The following is a 14,450-nucleotide window of genomic DNA, read 5'->3' as shown; positions in this document are numbered from 1 at the left end:
TTCCCTTCAATTCCCCAGCTCACCACGGCTGGAGCTTTAAAGCAGGAGGAGTAGACCCCAAGGGCTAGGCTGGAGCCAGGAGTCCCTATCAAATAGTGCTCTGTGCTGGGTGTTTAACCTGCATCACCTTCTTAGCCCTTGCAACAGCCTGGTGAGATAGGTGCTTCATTATCTCCACTTGACAGCTGAGGAAAATGAGATTCAGACAGACTGAGCTAGGAACTAAATTTAGATCTCCAGACCACTAGACAGCTGCCCTTAGAGTCCCCGAGTCTGCTTTCACAGTGAACATTCCCCAAAAGTCCCGTCTCACAACAGACTCTTTACAAGGCATTATCCACTCACACCACACAGCAAAAGCAAATGTGGTCTCCCCTCCACCACCACTTGGGTTTCCAACCTCCCATTACCACTGGGACCTGTTAAAGATGTGGTGAATTGTGGGGATTTTCCCCAACGCTTGTTTTCTCTCTACGGACAAGAAATACCTCCTCCCCAACCTAGACAGGTAGAGTGGGACACTGCTGCCACAGTTCAGAGATCAAAGGTCACAGAAGCCCCTAGAGACTTAATAGGAACTTGCCCTGACACATCAGGAAGATGCCAAAACAGCCAGCATCATGGCATTCAGGGATCAAGAGAAGCAACAAGACTCTCCAGTGGAGTTGAAATGCTTTGGAAGGCCTGTCTCTCCCATGGGGCCTTCTCCCCCACTCGCAGCCCCTGTGCGAGTAGTGGCTCCAGATATCGATGGTATATTTATACTGTAAGGCTCTGCCCTCACTCCTCCTCCACTGCTGACCCAAGCTGGGCTGATCAGATTCCTTCTTCTGGAATCTAATGGAATTCCTGAATGGAGCTAGTGTTGGGTAACCAAAGCCAGTGCACTAGGCACATTTGTGGGGAATAGAAATTCTGGGTAGACAGAGGAAGCTGGTCTGCAGAAAAGGGTCTGGGTTCTTCAGAGAAAGAGAATAGGTAGGAAGGAAGGTAGATAGATAGATGAAAGAAAGAAGAAAGAAAGAAAGAAAGAAAGAAAGAAAGAAAGAAAGAAAGGAAGGAAGGAAGGAAGGAAGGAAGGAAGGAATAGATTTATTACAAGAAATTGGCTCTTGCATTTATGGAGGCTTAACAAGTCCCAAGATCTGCAGTCAGCAAGCTGGAGAGGCAGGAGAGTCGATGATGTAAAGTTTAGCCTGAAGGCAGGAAAAAATAGCAATGCCCCAGCTCAGTCAGGTAGGAGGCGTTTCCTCTTACTCATGGAAGGATCAGCCTTTTTGTTTTATCCAGGTCTTCACCTGACTGGATGAGGCCCACTCACATTAGGGAGGGCAATCTGCTTTACTTGATCTACCAATTCAGATGTTAAACTCATCCAAAAACACCCTCACCTGCCCCCGCCCAGAATAATGTTTAACCATATGTATCTGGGCAGCCCATGATCCAGCCAAGTTAACACATAAAATGAACCACCACAGCCAAGCAAGCAGAGACTTGAGAAGATGAGAGCTGCCTATGACGTGTTCCATGTTACCCTGCTGGACTTCATTTCTGCGAACTCACTGTTGCTTTAGAGTAGCCCCCTCCCCCCACTTTACTTGAGCTAACTTCGAGAGCTGATGCCGTTTCCCTTTCTCATCTTGTTATGCAAGTGGCCCCAGAAAAGGGAAATGTGTCCCCTTTAATTCCCCAGCTCACCCACCGCTCAGTCAGGTATAGAGCGTTTCCTCTTACTCATGGAAGGATCAGCCTTTTTGTTTTATCCAGGTCTTCACCTGTTTCTTACAAGGGCATCGTAATGAAGCAAGGAGGGTTTGGAGGCTAACCACTGGGGTCTGAATCCTAGTTTCACTTTTCTTTGTTTGTTTGTGTAATGGCTACAAATGCTTTGATTCCCCTGCCATCAAAAGGTCCGGTCTATGGTTCCTTTTGTGGAGAATGGCTCTGAGAAATCAGTATCTGGGCGCTAAATGTGCTACGCCTTTTGCAGTGCCACTGCTTTGGGGCCCTCTCAGCAGACACAACTGGAAATGTGTATGGTTGTGTGTTCTTCCATATACATAGACATGAATACATTTGCACATACAAGCATACATATGTTTCTAGCTAGATTTATTTTTATATCTACTGCTTACCTATGTATTAAAAAACCATGAGTTTATACTTGCTATGAATTGAATTATATTTCCCCACAATTCATATGTTGAAGCTCTTAACTTCCAGAGTGTCTGTATTTGGGTTAAAAAAATAAGTAAGGATAAATGAGAGTGTCCGTAGAGTGGAGTCCTGACCTGATAGGATTCGTGTCCTTCTACCTCAAAGGTTAGTGCAAGGACACCCAAGGGGGTGCCCAGGGAAGCTGCTAGCCACTGTGTATTGCTGCTGCCATGTGCTATAGAACGTGGGTGCTGAAGAAGCTGCCCACGCGGCAGGGGCCTGGCACCTGACGTGCCACATGTGCTCCAGGAGTGGGCACTGGAGAAGCCAGCTGAAGGAGCCTGGTGAGAGAAGCACAGAACCAAAGGGAGAAACTCTTTCCTCCCAGAGTGCTTTACCAGCTCCCTCTACTGTCAAAGCTGAGCAGTGCGCCAGCTGGAAAAGGAGAAATATTTATAGGACTGCTCCAGCGCAGGCAGTATCCAAGAGATAATGGCATAGTCCACCCCTTTGGAGACTCAACTTCCATATGCAACCTTCTAGGTACATTTAGACTTCCATACAACAATGAAACAACTCCACATTTCCACCTAATGAGTTACAACTACCTTTCTTACAAGTAAAGAAGTTCTCACCCTCTCTCCAAAGTGAGGAGATACACAGTCCCAACACTCATTGTTAAATACTTCTCAGATGGGCTATACCGTTACCTAAAAACTAAATTGAAACATGAACTTCCAACAACTTACACATAAAACGAAAAGGGGAAGAGAGAGAAAAAGACAAAAATGTTTAATATGTACAAAAATGCCATGTATACGTAACGGAGGAAAAAATATGCAAAATGCCACAGTTCCTGTTTTTATAATGGCCACAAAGCTGTTTTAGTAGTTACTAATGGTTTCCTGACTGCCTCACTTCTTCTACATTTATTACTTGGCATTCCACTAGCAGGAAGGCCTTTCTTGTCTCCTCTGTTTACTTCTTTATTCACTTATTTATTTTACTATTGACTTAGTATTCTTAATCTACTCATTGGGTGGTAACATGTTATTGTCATATTTTATTTTGATGCTCTGCAGTTGACTAAGGGGAGTCCTAATAAACTTTGACCCGTCTTTGACACATCTCTATCATTCTTTGGGTATTTCCCTACTCTCCAGCACAAAATGTTCTAGGAACTTCTTGAACTTCCTCAACCCCAGTGGAGAGTCGATTATTTCTCCAAGGAGCCATGGTTCCTTTTGTGGAGAATGGCTCTGAGAAATCAGTATCTGGGCGCTAAATGTGCTACGCCTTTTGCAGTGCCACTGCTTCTGGGCCCTCTCAGCAGACACAACTGGAAATGTGTATGGTTGTGTGTTCTTGTGTATACGTAGGCATAAATACATTTGCACATACAAGCATACATATGTTTCTAGCTAGATTTATTTTTATATCTACTGTTAGCCTATATATTAAAAACCATGAGTTTATACTTGCTATGAATTGAATTATATTTCACACAATTCATATGTTGAAGCTCTAACTTCCAGAGTGTCTGTATTTGGGTAAGGCCCTAACCGGTTTAGCTCAGTGGGTAGAGCATCGGCCTGTGGACTCAAGGATCCCAGGTTTGATTCCGGTCAAGGGCATGTACCTTGGTTTGGGGTCACATCCCCAGTAGGAGGTGTGCAGGGAGGCAGCTGATTGATGTTTTTCTCTCATCGATGTTTCTAACTCCCTCTCCCTCTCTCTTCCTCTCTGGAAAAAATCAATAAAATATATATATTTTTTTAAAGAAAGTAAGTAAGGATAAATGAGAATGTTCACAGAGTGGAGGCCTGACCTGATAGGATTCACGTCCTTATAAGAGAGACGCCTGAGAGCTCTCTCTTTCTCCGCCATGTGAGGACACAGTGAGCATGTGGCCATCTGCGAGCTGGGAAGAGAACTCTCACCAGAAACCAAATGGGTTGGCACCTTGGTCTTGGGCTTCCCAGCCTCTGGAACTGTGAGAAATAAAGTTTTGTTGCTAAGCCACACAGTCTGTGGTATTTTGTTATGGCAGCCCAAACTGACTAATACAATACTGACCTTTAATTCTAATGTACACAAATGGTATTTTGTTTGCTTGCTTGTTATTTTTGTTTGTTTGTTTTTAGTGTTTCAATAATATAACCTTTGCCTGCAGAACGTGGCTGTTTTTGGCCTGTTCCGGTTGTAAGTTCAGAGAAGAGGGCTGTAAGTTGCTGTGCGTAATGTCCTAAGCAGAAGGGCACTTAAAAAAAAGAGTTTAGAATGACCAGGATCATTTATCAAAAACAAAACAAAACAAAACACAGAGCTGACTCAAAAGCCACACTGTTGCTTTTCAGCTGAGTGTGAAAGTTCCCTCTGTACTCCCCAGAAAAAGACCTTAACCCATTCGTGGTAAAACCATCTTGGCTTGAAGTACTCCAGGGCTCTAGCCCCAGAGGTGACCTTCTCTAAATAGGTCCCTGTTAGGGGTGGATCCCAGATCACCCTCTTCTGCGTGGCCCACACAACTGTGGAAGTGCCCCATCTTCTCATCAGAAATACTGAATCAAAAGAAATGGTTCCATTGTGTGGTAAGTACATGGTCACATGCCTGCAAAAAATGTTTGGAGACACTCTCCACCCAGCCTTAGTCACATATGACCCAGAAGCCACAAGTTCCCAATACCTACGCTGGTAGGCTCATCTGAGCTCACGACCTCAGAATTCCTAGGTTCTCCAAGCACTGACATGCCAAGAATTTGGCCGTTCTATTGCTTAGAACGGGCTAGAGGAGTCCCTGGTTCAGAAGCCCAGCCTCCCAGTTCCCAGTCTACACAGCCCCCTCCTCAGCCAAGCAGTTGGCTGACAGGCTTCACAGCACTACTTTCTACTGGGGAACGTGGCTGATTTCTTTGCTCTTTTCAATATTTCCCCAGGGCTTCAGGAAAAGCAAAGAGAAACCACTGTCCAAACCCTTTTAACGACAGCAAAGCACTTGCTGATGTTTTGTGCAGGACAGAAAGACGTAGAGTCTGAGGGGTGAGGAAGAACAGCTCCCGGATGTCCCTTCCACCTTGCAAAGAGGGACCCACAAATCCTTTTGTGCAGGCTCTTACTCTCCCCCCCTCAGAACGTTGACAGAAGAGAAATACAATGACTACGAAGGTCAGCTCTGTAGAGAAAAGGAAGTCAGGCAGACCTGGCTGCCTACTCCTGACCATTTTTGAACCAGGGCACAAACAACCCCTCATCTTCCAGGGAAGTAAACACACGTTTATCCAGACCATCCTGGATACCCTGCATCTGCTCCTGCCTCCTCCAGTCCAAGTTCCAAGCTGTAACCAAAGTGACCTTCTAAGAACACAAATCTGTCATGAGGATGAAATGAGCTGAGATTTGTAAAATGCTGACTGGCATTATTTGCACATTGTAAGTGCTATTAAATGTCTCTGAAGTAAATACACATAATGCTATTCCCCTTAGGCTTAGAGGGTCTTCAGAAGAAGAAATGGAAACGTCACTGCCTGCCTCTGCCTTCTGCTTCCTCACCTCTCTCCCTTGCTAGCCTTACTCCAGGCCTCATTTCAAGTCTTCCTTAGTCAAACTACCTGCTGACCTTAGCACATGCTATTCTCTCTTCCTTAAACACTTTTCCCAGTCCCTCTTCATGTGACCAACTTCGTATCTCAGCTCAAATGTGACTTCTGCCTTGCAGGACCTCCCAGAGAGAGCTTAGGTTCCTCCATTTTACCCTCTAATTCCCATAATATTTATCACAGTTGTAATAACAACTGAATGGTTTAGGATTTTTAATACCCGCCTTTCTTACTAAACTGTACATTACCCCAGGAGAGGGGCTTATGGGTGTGTCCAGTTCACTGCCTATCAAGAAACTCGGACAGGGTGGATCCTTGTGGACCACGGTCGAATGAATAAACCTTTTAAAATACTGTCTCAGTTAGGTAACTGGCCCAAGTTTGCACAGCCAATCCAAGGTTCGTATCAAGACATTTTGGCCTTGAAGCCCACGGTCCGACCACCGCACTTACTGTCCACTTCTGTCCCCCAAAGCTGGAACCAGAACGTAAGTACTGGGGAGGCGAGCATAAGGAGCTGCAGGTCTGTTTGCTGAGGGCCGCACGCTGCAAGGAACCGGCGCTGCGCGCACAGGCCTTGGGCCCAGGGGAGGGGGCACCTGTCACGTGTACACTGCAGGGCCCGCCGCTGCCGCAACCCCGGGCAGGAATGCGGCCCCGCCCGGGTCCCGAGCCAGCAAAACCGCGTTCTCCCGGGGACTGACGTCAATGAAAGCGGGGCACCTCCCAGCGAGACGCGAGAGCGGCCGGGGGCCGAGGGAAGGGAGCAGGGCGGGCACGCCCCTCGCTGTTGCTCCGTCTCTGATTGGGCCCGGGAATCTTCGCACTTAGGTTTCGAGGCCGGCGGAGGGAGGGGGAGGAGCCAGAACACGCCCCTCACCCCTCTGTGGCCGCTGATTGGCCCGCGGAGTCGCCGCGTTCGGTTTTGGAAGGCTCGCTTTGGAGCTCCCCGCAGGGCTCGGCTGAGGATTGGCTGTTCCGGGGAGCGCTTGGGGCCGCGGTTGTGACCGAGGTGGCCGGCCGCGGCAGTCAGGTACGTAGGTCTGCGAGCCGGCTCTTGGTGGGAGCGGGCGGGAGGGCGAGCCGTCAGAACTGGGGTGCCGCCGGACCTGAGCCCCAGGTACACCTAGGGCCCGTGTGCGAAGCGCCACGTCTAAGTCGCGGGGACCGACCTGTGCTGGGGTTGCCGCCGTGTGATACCGGCCAGGATACCCCCTCCCAAGCTCTTGTCCTGTTGGTGGGTGCCTCCTGGTCCTGGTGAGCACCTTCGCGGCCGAAGCCCAGAGCGGCGCCCGCCCTTTCGGAAGGCCGGCAGGGGTTGGGGTCGGCGCATCTTAGCTTGCCCCATCCCGATTTGAGGTCTGTCGGCGCCGCCCTTCAGCTTGGTGAGTAATCACTCTAATTCCCCACGGGGCCATGGAGTGCGGTGGCACAGAGGCTGGCTGGGGAGACCTGACTTTCGATCCCTCCGCCTTCCAAAGCCGGTAGAAGCAGATAGCAGGCTCCGAGAAGGTTCAGAGCCTCCTGGGTCTTTCCTCTGAAGACCTTGGCACCCTCTGGTGGGAACAAAAACAACGAGAGGAGAGCGAGCGCTGGGGTCAGACCTCTTGGGTTCATAGCCTGGCCTTATCACATACTACCTGTGACTTAACCTTCCTGCCTTAGCTTTCTCATCTGTAAAATGGGTGTAACCATAGAACCCCCTCAGAAGGGTGTCATGAGGATTAAAGAGATTACCCTTCTGAAAGTGCTGGTTTGGACTTGTCTTGGAGCAAGGTGCCTCAACAGCAGCGATGACTTAAAAGTCCGCAGATTGCTCCATTCTCCCTTCACCCTCTTCTCCCAAGAGTGAAGGCCCCTTTTGATGGAGTTTCATGATAGTGGTGATGACGAAAATGGGTGGTTCAAAAGCCCTTTCCTTTATACCATTCATTCATAATGTACTGCGATGGATACTTTCAGCATACTTTATCTCCCTTATCCCATTAAGGGTTATTTATTCTCACCATTTTGACAATGAACAAACTGAAGCAGGGGGAAACTGAGGCTTGCCAAGGTCACCCAGTTATCAGTGGCACAGCCAGAATGCAAGGTTCTTGAACTATTGAAAAGTTATTCCTAGATCTAGTAGGAGGTTTTTTTTTCCAGGCCATGTCTGAGACTTGGTCTGGGGGAAGGGTCCAGTTCCTTTCTCAAACCTTGTGGGAGATTTGGAGGCCAACGTATGTCCATTTCTCTCAGGCATGCCTCCCTGAGACTAGGCCCTTCCGTGTGGGGGGCCCACAGCCGTTTGGACTGGGCCTCCCACTTGAGGAGCCACAGATTTTGGCTGCTGTCCAGTGGCATGTCTGTCCAAGGAAGTAGGCCAGGGCCACAGTGTTGACTTGGGCCTTGGGCCAGAGCCTCCAGTTCTTTTTCTAAGAGACCCTTGGCCTCCGATTGCAGATTATTAGCACCAACAGGGTTATCTGGAGGGGCGAGCCAGTTGCTGCCTAGTTCACACAACTGTGTTCTGCCTCTCATGGTTATTTTCCACGACCCTGAGACCACGATGAGCATAGATAGGTGTCTAAATGGAGCTTGATGCATAGCAAAGACTGCAATATTTATAAATTGCAAATCATTACATGGTGATTCACTTTTTAAATATATTTCTTTGTTAGAGCTCTATAGTTCCTTTACTGCCTGTTTCAAAACGAATTGAACTTGGTCATGTTCAACATTTGGTATGTACTTGGGGGTTCATTTTTAACCTAGTTTGTATCAAATGGAAGTATTTTGCAATTAGTCTTTACTCATTTGCTCACAGATCCATGCTTATCTTTTTTTATGTCAGCTCTGAAAGATTCATTTGTAATCTTTTAATAGCCCTGTGGTTTCATTTTCCAGTTTAAAAAGTACCATTGTTCAAGTATATACTGACTTTCCCGGATGCGGGTCTTGTCCAGGAAATGAGGGGGAAGTAACTATTGGACACATTGAATGAGACGGGAAAAGTTTCTTCTGATAACAAAAGTGCTGTGATTCAGTTTTCCCAAGTTTACAATCTAATCCTATCTGATATCCACCAATTTTTATTCTCAGCCTCACTCTGCTGTCTGAATCTCAGGGTGAGAGGCAGAGCCAAGAGTGAGGGTCCTCAAAATCTGGAGGTGCCCCGCTCCCCTTCACAGGATCTTAGAAGATATGGTGAGGCCAGAGGCTCAGGCTCTCCCAGGTGGTTTCTCAGTGGTGCATTTGTAACTCACTGTAACTGGGCAGCTGGAGGTAGGGCCTTGTAGGGCCTTGCAGCCCTGGCAGAGGTGGCTGGGACTATCTGGGAAGTCAGGCTCCAAGCCATTTCCTCCCTGAGGCAGCTGCTGCTATTTGGTCCTGCTGCCAGTTCTCAAGAAGAGGGTGAGATTGTCTGAGTTTGAGAGGGGACAAGCACTCTAATGACCTATAGCCAGCCTAGGTCATTGGAGTGCTTTAGAGCAGTGAGTTCTCTTGTCTTCTACCAGACCCTAACCCCACAGCCCACAGCAGCAAAACAGTGTCTGACCTCCAGGAAGATTAAGAAGGGGAGCTACTGGTTGGGGAGTCTTCTGACACCTAATTAGCCGACCTGTCCACACATGTTGCTCGTAGGCTCTTCTTCGTTCAGACCTAGCCTTGTCATGGAATCATTGACTCTCAACACTGGTACAGGCCTTCAGAGGCCATCAGCATCAACCTGTTCTTCTCACAGATGAAAGAGGGAGGCAGGCCCACAGAATCCCTGAGGCCTCTCAGCCACTGAGTGGCAGAACTGGGGCTCAAACCAGTCCTCTAACTCATAAGACAGAGCTCTGTGCCCTGGGTTGGGTTATAGTTCCAGATTCCTTCTGTGGAAGCTGGGGATCTTCCTCTTCAGAGTGCCACGAGTTCAAAGCTGAGGCAGCCTGTCACCCAGGGAACGGCCCTGATGTTATTGAAAAGATTAAAATAACTTCCACACCCCACCCTTGCCTCCAACGTGGGATATTCAGTGTTCTTTCCCTGCTGCTGGTGGGGTCTCCCCTTTGTGACTTAGCACTCCTCACAGACTAATGGGAAGAAATGTGCTTTGAGCTGCTTGGCTGTGAAGACACCTCCGTTGCCTTAAAAGCTTGGGCTGCAGTCCGACTAGGTTCTGGCCTTGGCTGAGTCCCTGCTTTATATCTGTGTCTCAGCTTCCCTTTGCTTCTCTGTGAACTGGGGTGAGGCGAACAGTGCCTGGTCCCTTGAATTGTTTTAAGGATGAAATTATATTATGCGTATTGTCTGATACAGAATAAATGCTCCATAGTTAGCTTTGACTTCTCTTTACCAGCCTGTAAGTGTTACTTGGTGACTGTTTCCTGATCATAGTATATTTATATCATCTATCGCTGGGAGTTTAATTATCACATATATTTACTGGATTCCCATAATAGTGCCTAAGGAGAGGCAGGCTTTAAGATTATTTTCCAGATAACAAGTATAATTTTTATGAATTTATTAGAAAGTCTTTTGTAGGTTTATTTTCATTATTAGCTCTTTTGAAGAAAGAGAGTAGGGACGGGCTGGTGTGGTTCAGTGGCTGAGTGTTGACCTATGAATCAGGTGATCATGGTTTGATTCCTTGTCAGGGCACATGCCCCGGATAGCGGGCTTGACCCCCAGTGTGGGGTGTGCAGGAGACAGCTGATGATGTTTCTCTCTCTCTCCCTCTCCTCTCCTCTCTGAAATTAATAAAAATATATATTTTTAAAAAGAGTAAGATCTTATGATAGAAGGCCTAGAAACTAGGACAGTGGAGTGTAGAAATTACTGGAATCAGGAGGTGGCCATTGAGGTGAGGAAGAGGGAAGGCCAGGGTAAGGAAGGGACAATCATTATCTGGGAAGTCTGAATGGGATGAAGAGACGGCTCAAATTCTCTGGAGAACAAAAGACAGGTGAGAGTAAGGATTATTTTTGCGAGTGAGCTGAAGATAGGAAACCAGTAGTAATTTTATTTATGATTCTATTGTTTGCTCTTTTTTTTTTTTTTTACAGTGAGCATGTACATTTTACCTATCTCCTTTTCAAGCTGGTTGCTGGTTGACAGCTATCTCTGTAGCTAGTTGTGGAATGAGGTCTTAGTAACCAGGCCTTCCCCATTAGGCCCAGGGCTGAGGGGCAGAGGGAACAAGGCAGGCTCTCAGGCTAGACTGCTTGGAGGAAAGAACTCTTACCACATCACTCTTCTGACCCAACACAAAAGTCAAGGAAGCCAAAAAGAGGGGCATTTACATTTATTTAGCTCTTATTGGGCACCTGGTACCATACTAGACCCATTTACACCAATCCTGAGAAGTGGTTTTGGCTCCATTGGGCAGTTAAGCAAACAGGCTCAGAGAGGTTGATTAACTTGCCTAAGGTCTCAGCTAGGCAAGTGGCGGAGCTGGGATTCAATGCCGAAGTCCCTGGTGGTCCTTGTCTCCTTGTTCTCCAGTACCATGGCCTTTTCAGGTTGTACCAGAAACAAGGATAAGGTGGGTGAGCTTCTTATGCCTTTATTATTTATTCAATGTGAACTATCTAGAACTGAGGAATATGATTTAATTTTCATTTCCTGGATATGGTGGGAGGACATTGACATGAGTGTAATTTTTATCAATTTTCTTTAAGTTTCAGCCTCTGCCCTGACAGAGTATTCTAACCCTGTAGCTTCTCCTCCTGCCCCTCTCAGTGGTCCTTTGGACGGTAGACCTGATTGGTCTGTTTCATACTGTTTGCTAAATTATACAGGGTGGGGCAAAAGTAGGTTTACAGTTGTGAGTACGAGAAACAGTTTTTCCTTCTATTATTAATTATTGTATTAGTTCCCATATGAACAGCTGTAAGCCTACCTTTGCCTCATCCTGTATGTACTTGGTTCATCCCGAGAGTCTTGAAGATAGGTGGGGTAACTCTTGTCAATTTTATGGATGGAAAAGCAGAATAGAACATTGAGCACTGTTCTTAATGCTTTGTGTACCTTCATTCAGTCCTCACAGCAACCTAAGAAGTAGGTACTAGTTAGTACAGCTGATACATTTACACAGGAAGGAGCTGCGAGTGGAGGTCCGCAGCCAGTAAGTGGTGGAGGCAGCCAGAAGTGGGATTCCAACCCAGCTCCCCAACCCCTCTATTTCTGTACTGGAGAGCCTGGGCCTCACCATCAGAAATCCGCATTCTCTTCCTCAGTTTCCTCGTCTGTGAAGTGAGGAGGGTGAAAGTACCTACCTCATAGGGCTGCTGTGTTCACATTTCAACGATGCCAGGTGAATATGGCTCTCACAGTGGTGTGTAACACACTGACTCACCACACTTCAACTGCTGCTGCTGGTGTTATTGAGACCTGGGTACCCTGGGGTCTGCCTGGACTTTAGAGCCGGACAGACCTGGTTCTCCTGGCCCTGCACCTACATGGGGCGTTGTGACTGTGGGGAGGTCATTTAACCTGAGTCACACTCCTTCATCTGTAAGGTGGGGACAAACAACTCTTACCTCAGAGGTGTCTGTGACTCTTAAATTCCCACATGTCAGACACATAGCACTTCATCATAAAGTTTGGCTGTCATTATTAACATAAGACTTACCTTACCTTGGCTCCTGAAGAACAGAAACACCGGAAGTCCTTGCATTAGTCAGGAGCCCCAGGTTTGGGAAAGGCCTGCTGAGCTGCTGATCTCCATGCTTTCCTTCCTCAGAGCACCCAGGATGGGCACCCCAGCCTCTGTGGTGAGCGAGCCGCTCCCTTGGCAGGCCCCCACTGAGGCCCGGGGCCGCAAGCAGGCCGCGGCCAACATCTTCCAGGACGCAGAGCTGCTGCAGATCCAGAGTCTGTTTCAGCGCAGCGGGGACCAGCTGGCGGAGGAACGGGCACAGATCATCTGGGAGTGTGCAGGGGACCACCGCGTGGCGGAGGCCTTGAGGAGGCTGCGCAGAAAGAGGCCCCCGAGGCAGAAATCCCTGGGCCACTCGCTACATCACTGCAGCCGGCTCAGGTAGGTTCCTGGGAGTGGAGGGCTGAGGGAGGGAGAGCACTAATGATGCCCATTCACCATTTCCTGGCTGTGGGGCCTGGAGCTACTGACCCAGCCTCACTGCAAAGTGCCTACCATTGGGGTTGTGGTAAGGTCTACAGAGTGCCTACCACATGGCTGGCACTTAAAAGGTTGCTGTTAGTACTGGAGTCATACATGACCGTGTGAACTCCCGTGGGAAGGGGTGCCAGGATCCTATCAGTGCCACCTTATTTCACAGTGATTCTTAACCATTTAGGAGGGATTTGTGTTTGGAAGGGGGGAAAATACTATTTATCTATTAAAGAACAGGTAACATTCAAAAGTCAGCCTGATGAATATCTTGGCTCTCGAATTACAGAGAATATAGCATAGAAAAGTACTGTAGAGGCAACAAAGGTTAACAGTTGTTTAGAAACTTTATCCCAAACTTTCCCTAGTCATCCATCTCTTGGCTTAGATCACTGCCAGCCCAGGAACAGGGCTCCTCCCCTTCACACCCGCTCCGCCTCCCGCTCCCAAGATCCCGCTGAACCACATGGCCTAACCAACTGCTATGGGCACACTCTGGACTCCATTCCTCCACCGCCTTCTGTGGAGCCCACAATCAGAACATTAGACCTGAACAGGCCTTCTGCGATCATCAGGTCCATATCAACTCCAATTGATTAGTAATCGCTACTTATACGCCTCAGTAAGGATACTTGGTTCCTCCAGTCTCATATGACTGATTAACCATGTCTGCCATGAGTACAGACATGGTTAAGAGGAAGTTGGAGAAACATTGGATGCTGCACACCCTGATCTAGTCCTACTCTCTTGATAGAAATCTGAAAGTTTTGCCTCGTCATGTAGCTCTCAGCGGGCAGAGGCGAGACCAGAGCCCTGGTCTCATTTTGTCCCAGTGTGTTTTAATAGTTCACATGGCCAAAATCTCTAGTCCTCATTCTGCCCTTCCTGTTGATGTTGGCCTATCCCACACTTGTTCCCTACAGAATCCCAGAGCCCCGCGACCCACTGGCTGACCCACAGAGCAGTGCCACAGAGATGGCTTCCAGCGATCAGTATCTGAACACTAGGAGGACAAGTGCCAGGATCCGCCGGAATTGGAGGAAGTCGGGCCCCACAAGCTACCTCCATCAGATCAGACACTGATCCAGGGAAGGGGCTGGGAATGGCACTACCTTCCCCAGGAATCATAGGGACTTGGCCAAAGGGCCCGGGAAGGTGGAGGAGGAAGAGGCTTGAGGCAGACAGCCCCACATGCTGCTGCTGGCCTGCTCAGTTCAGAAGAGGACTGGAGATATCCACTGAGCTCTAACTGTGTGGGACCCATTCCTCACCAGGAGCAGCAACAGTGACCGTTCTTGCCTTGGCCCTTCCCCACCTAACACTATACTTGGGCTGCATGACATTCCCCTGGGAGTTAAGTGACAGGCACTCAGACCAAGCATCTCACCACTTCTGCTACTAACCCTCCTGTATCATGACCCAGGTCCAGCAGCCTGTCCTACACCCCTGTCCCTGTCAGACCACACAAGTAAACTGTGGTTTAAGTGGCAAAATAAAAACATTTGCACCAAGCACTGTGTGAATCTTGATATTCCGGAGCTGGGGGGGTGAGGGTTGGGCTCATTGCAGGGAAGGCTGTGTGTTCCCAGGAAGAA

At 48.2% G+C, this 14,450-nt stretch overlaps 2 protein-coding genes across 10 annotated transcripts in view; one reads left to right on the top strand and one right to left on the bottom strand.

Annotated features, from left to right (window-relative positions):
* Nucleotides 1-14,450, bottom strand: part of PI4K2A (phosphatidylinositol 4-kinase type 2 alpha) — a 54,540-nt gene that overhangs the window by 10,414 nt on the left and 29,676 nt on the right. Inside the window, exon 10 of one of the 2 annotated variants that reach the window (XM_054728777.1) lies at nt 12,725-12,787. The exons of the other annotated variant lie outside the window; for it this stretch is intronic. The gene's annotated coding sequence lies outside the window, so the exon portion shown is untranslated. Of the gene's footprint in view, nt 1-12,724; nt 12,788-14,450 lie in introns of those variants that run through there. 2 annotated transcript variants of the gene reach the window in all.
* On the top strand, nt 6,628-14,366 carry AVPI1 (arginine vasopressin induced 1). 8 transcript variants are annotated; one of them, XM_054728780.1, is made up of 3 exons: nt 6,628-6,786; nt 12,469-12,765; nt 13,224-13,533. In XM_054728780.1, exons 2-3 carry the CDS (start codon nt 12,479-12,481, stop codon nt 13,453-13,455), a joined length of 519 nt encoding a protein of 172 aa, XP_054584755.1. In that variant the 5' UTR covers nt 6,628-6,786; nt 12,469-12,478; the 3' UTR covers nt 13,456-13,533. The 8 variants fall into 8 exon arrangements, with proteins under 8 accessions (XP_054584755.1, XP_054584758.1, XP_054584757.1 ...); XM_054728783.1 differs by lacking the exon at nt 6,628-6,786 and adding an exon at nt 6,793-6,873; XM_054728782.1 differs by lacking the exon at nt 6,628-6,786 and adding an exon at nt 6,793-7,010.

The sequence above is a fragment of the Eptesicus fuscus genome, chromosome 17, assembly GCF_027574615.1.
Source record: "Eptesicus fuscus isolate TK198812 chromosome 17, DD_ASM_mEF_20220401, whole genome shotgun sequence".
Classification (NCBI taxonomy): Eukaryota; Metazoa; Chordata; class Mammalia; order Chiroptera; family Vespertilionidae; genus Eptesicus; species Eptesicus fuscus.
This window is presented reverse-complemented; position numbering and strand designations above follow the sequence as displayed.

Excerpts from the sequence above, each read along its gene's own strand:
- AVPI1 (XM_054728785.1), top strand. The coding sequence starts at position 12,452 with ATGCTTTCCTTCCTCAGAGCACCCAGGATGGGCACCCCAGCCTCTGTG. Across the intron at positions 12,766-13,223 it reads CATCACTGCAGCCGGCTCAG|TCATCCATCTCTTGGCTTAG; the intron begins GTAGGTTCCTGG and ends AACTTTCCCTAG.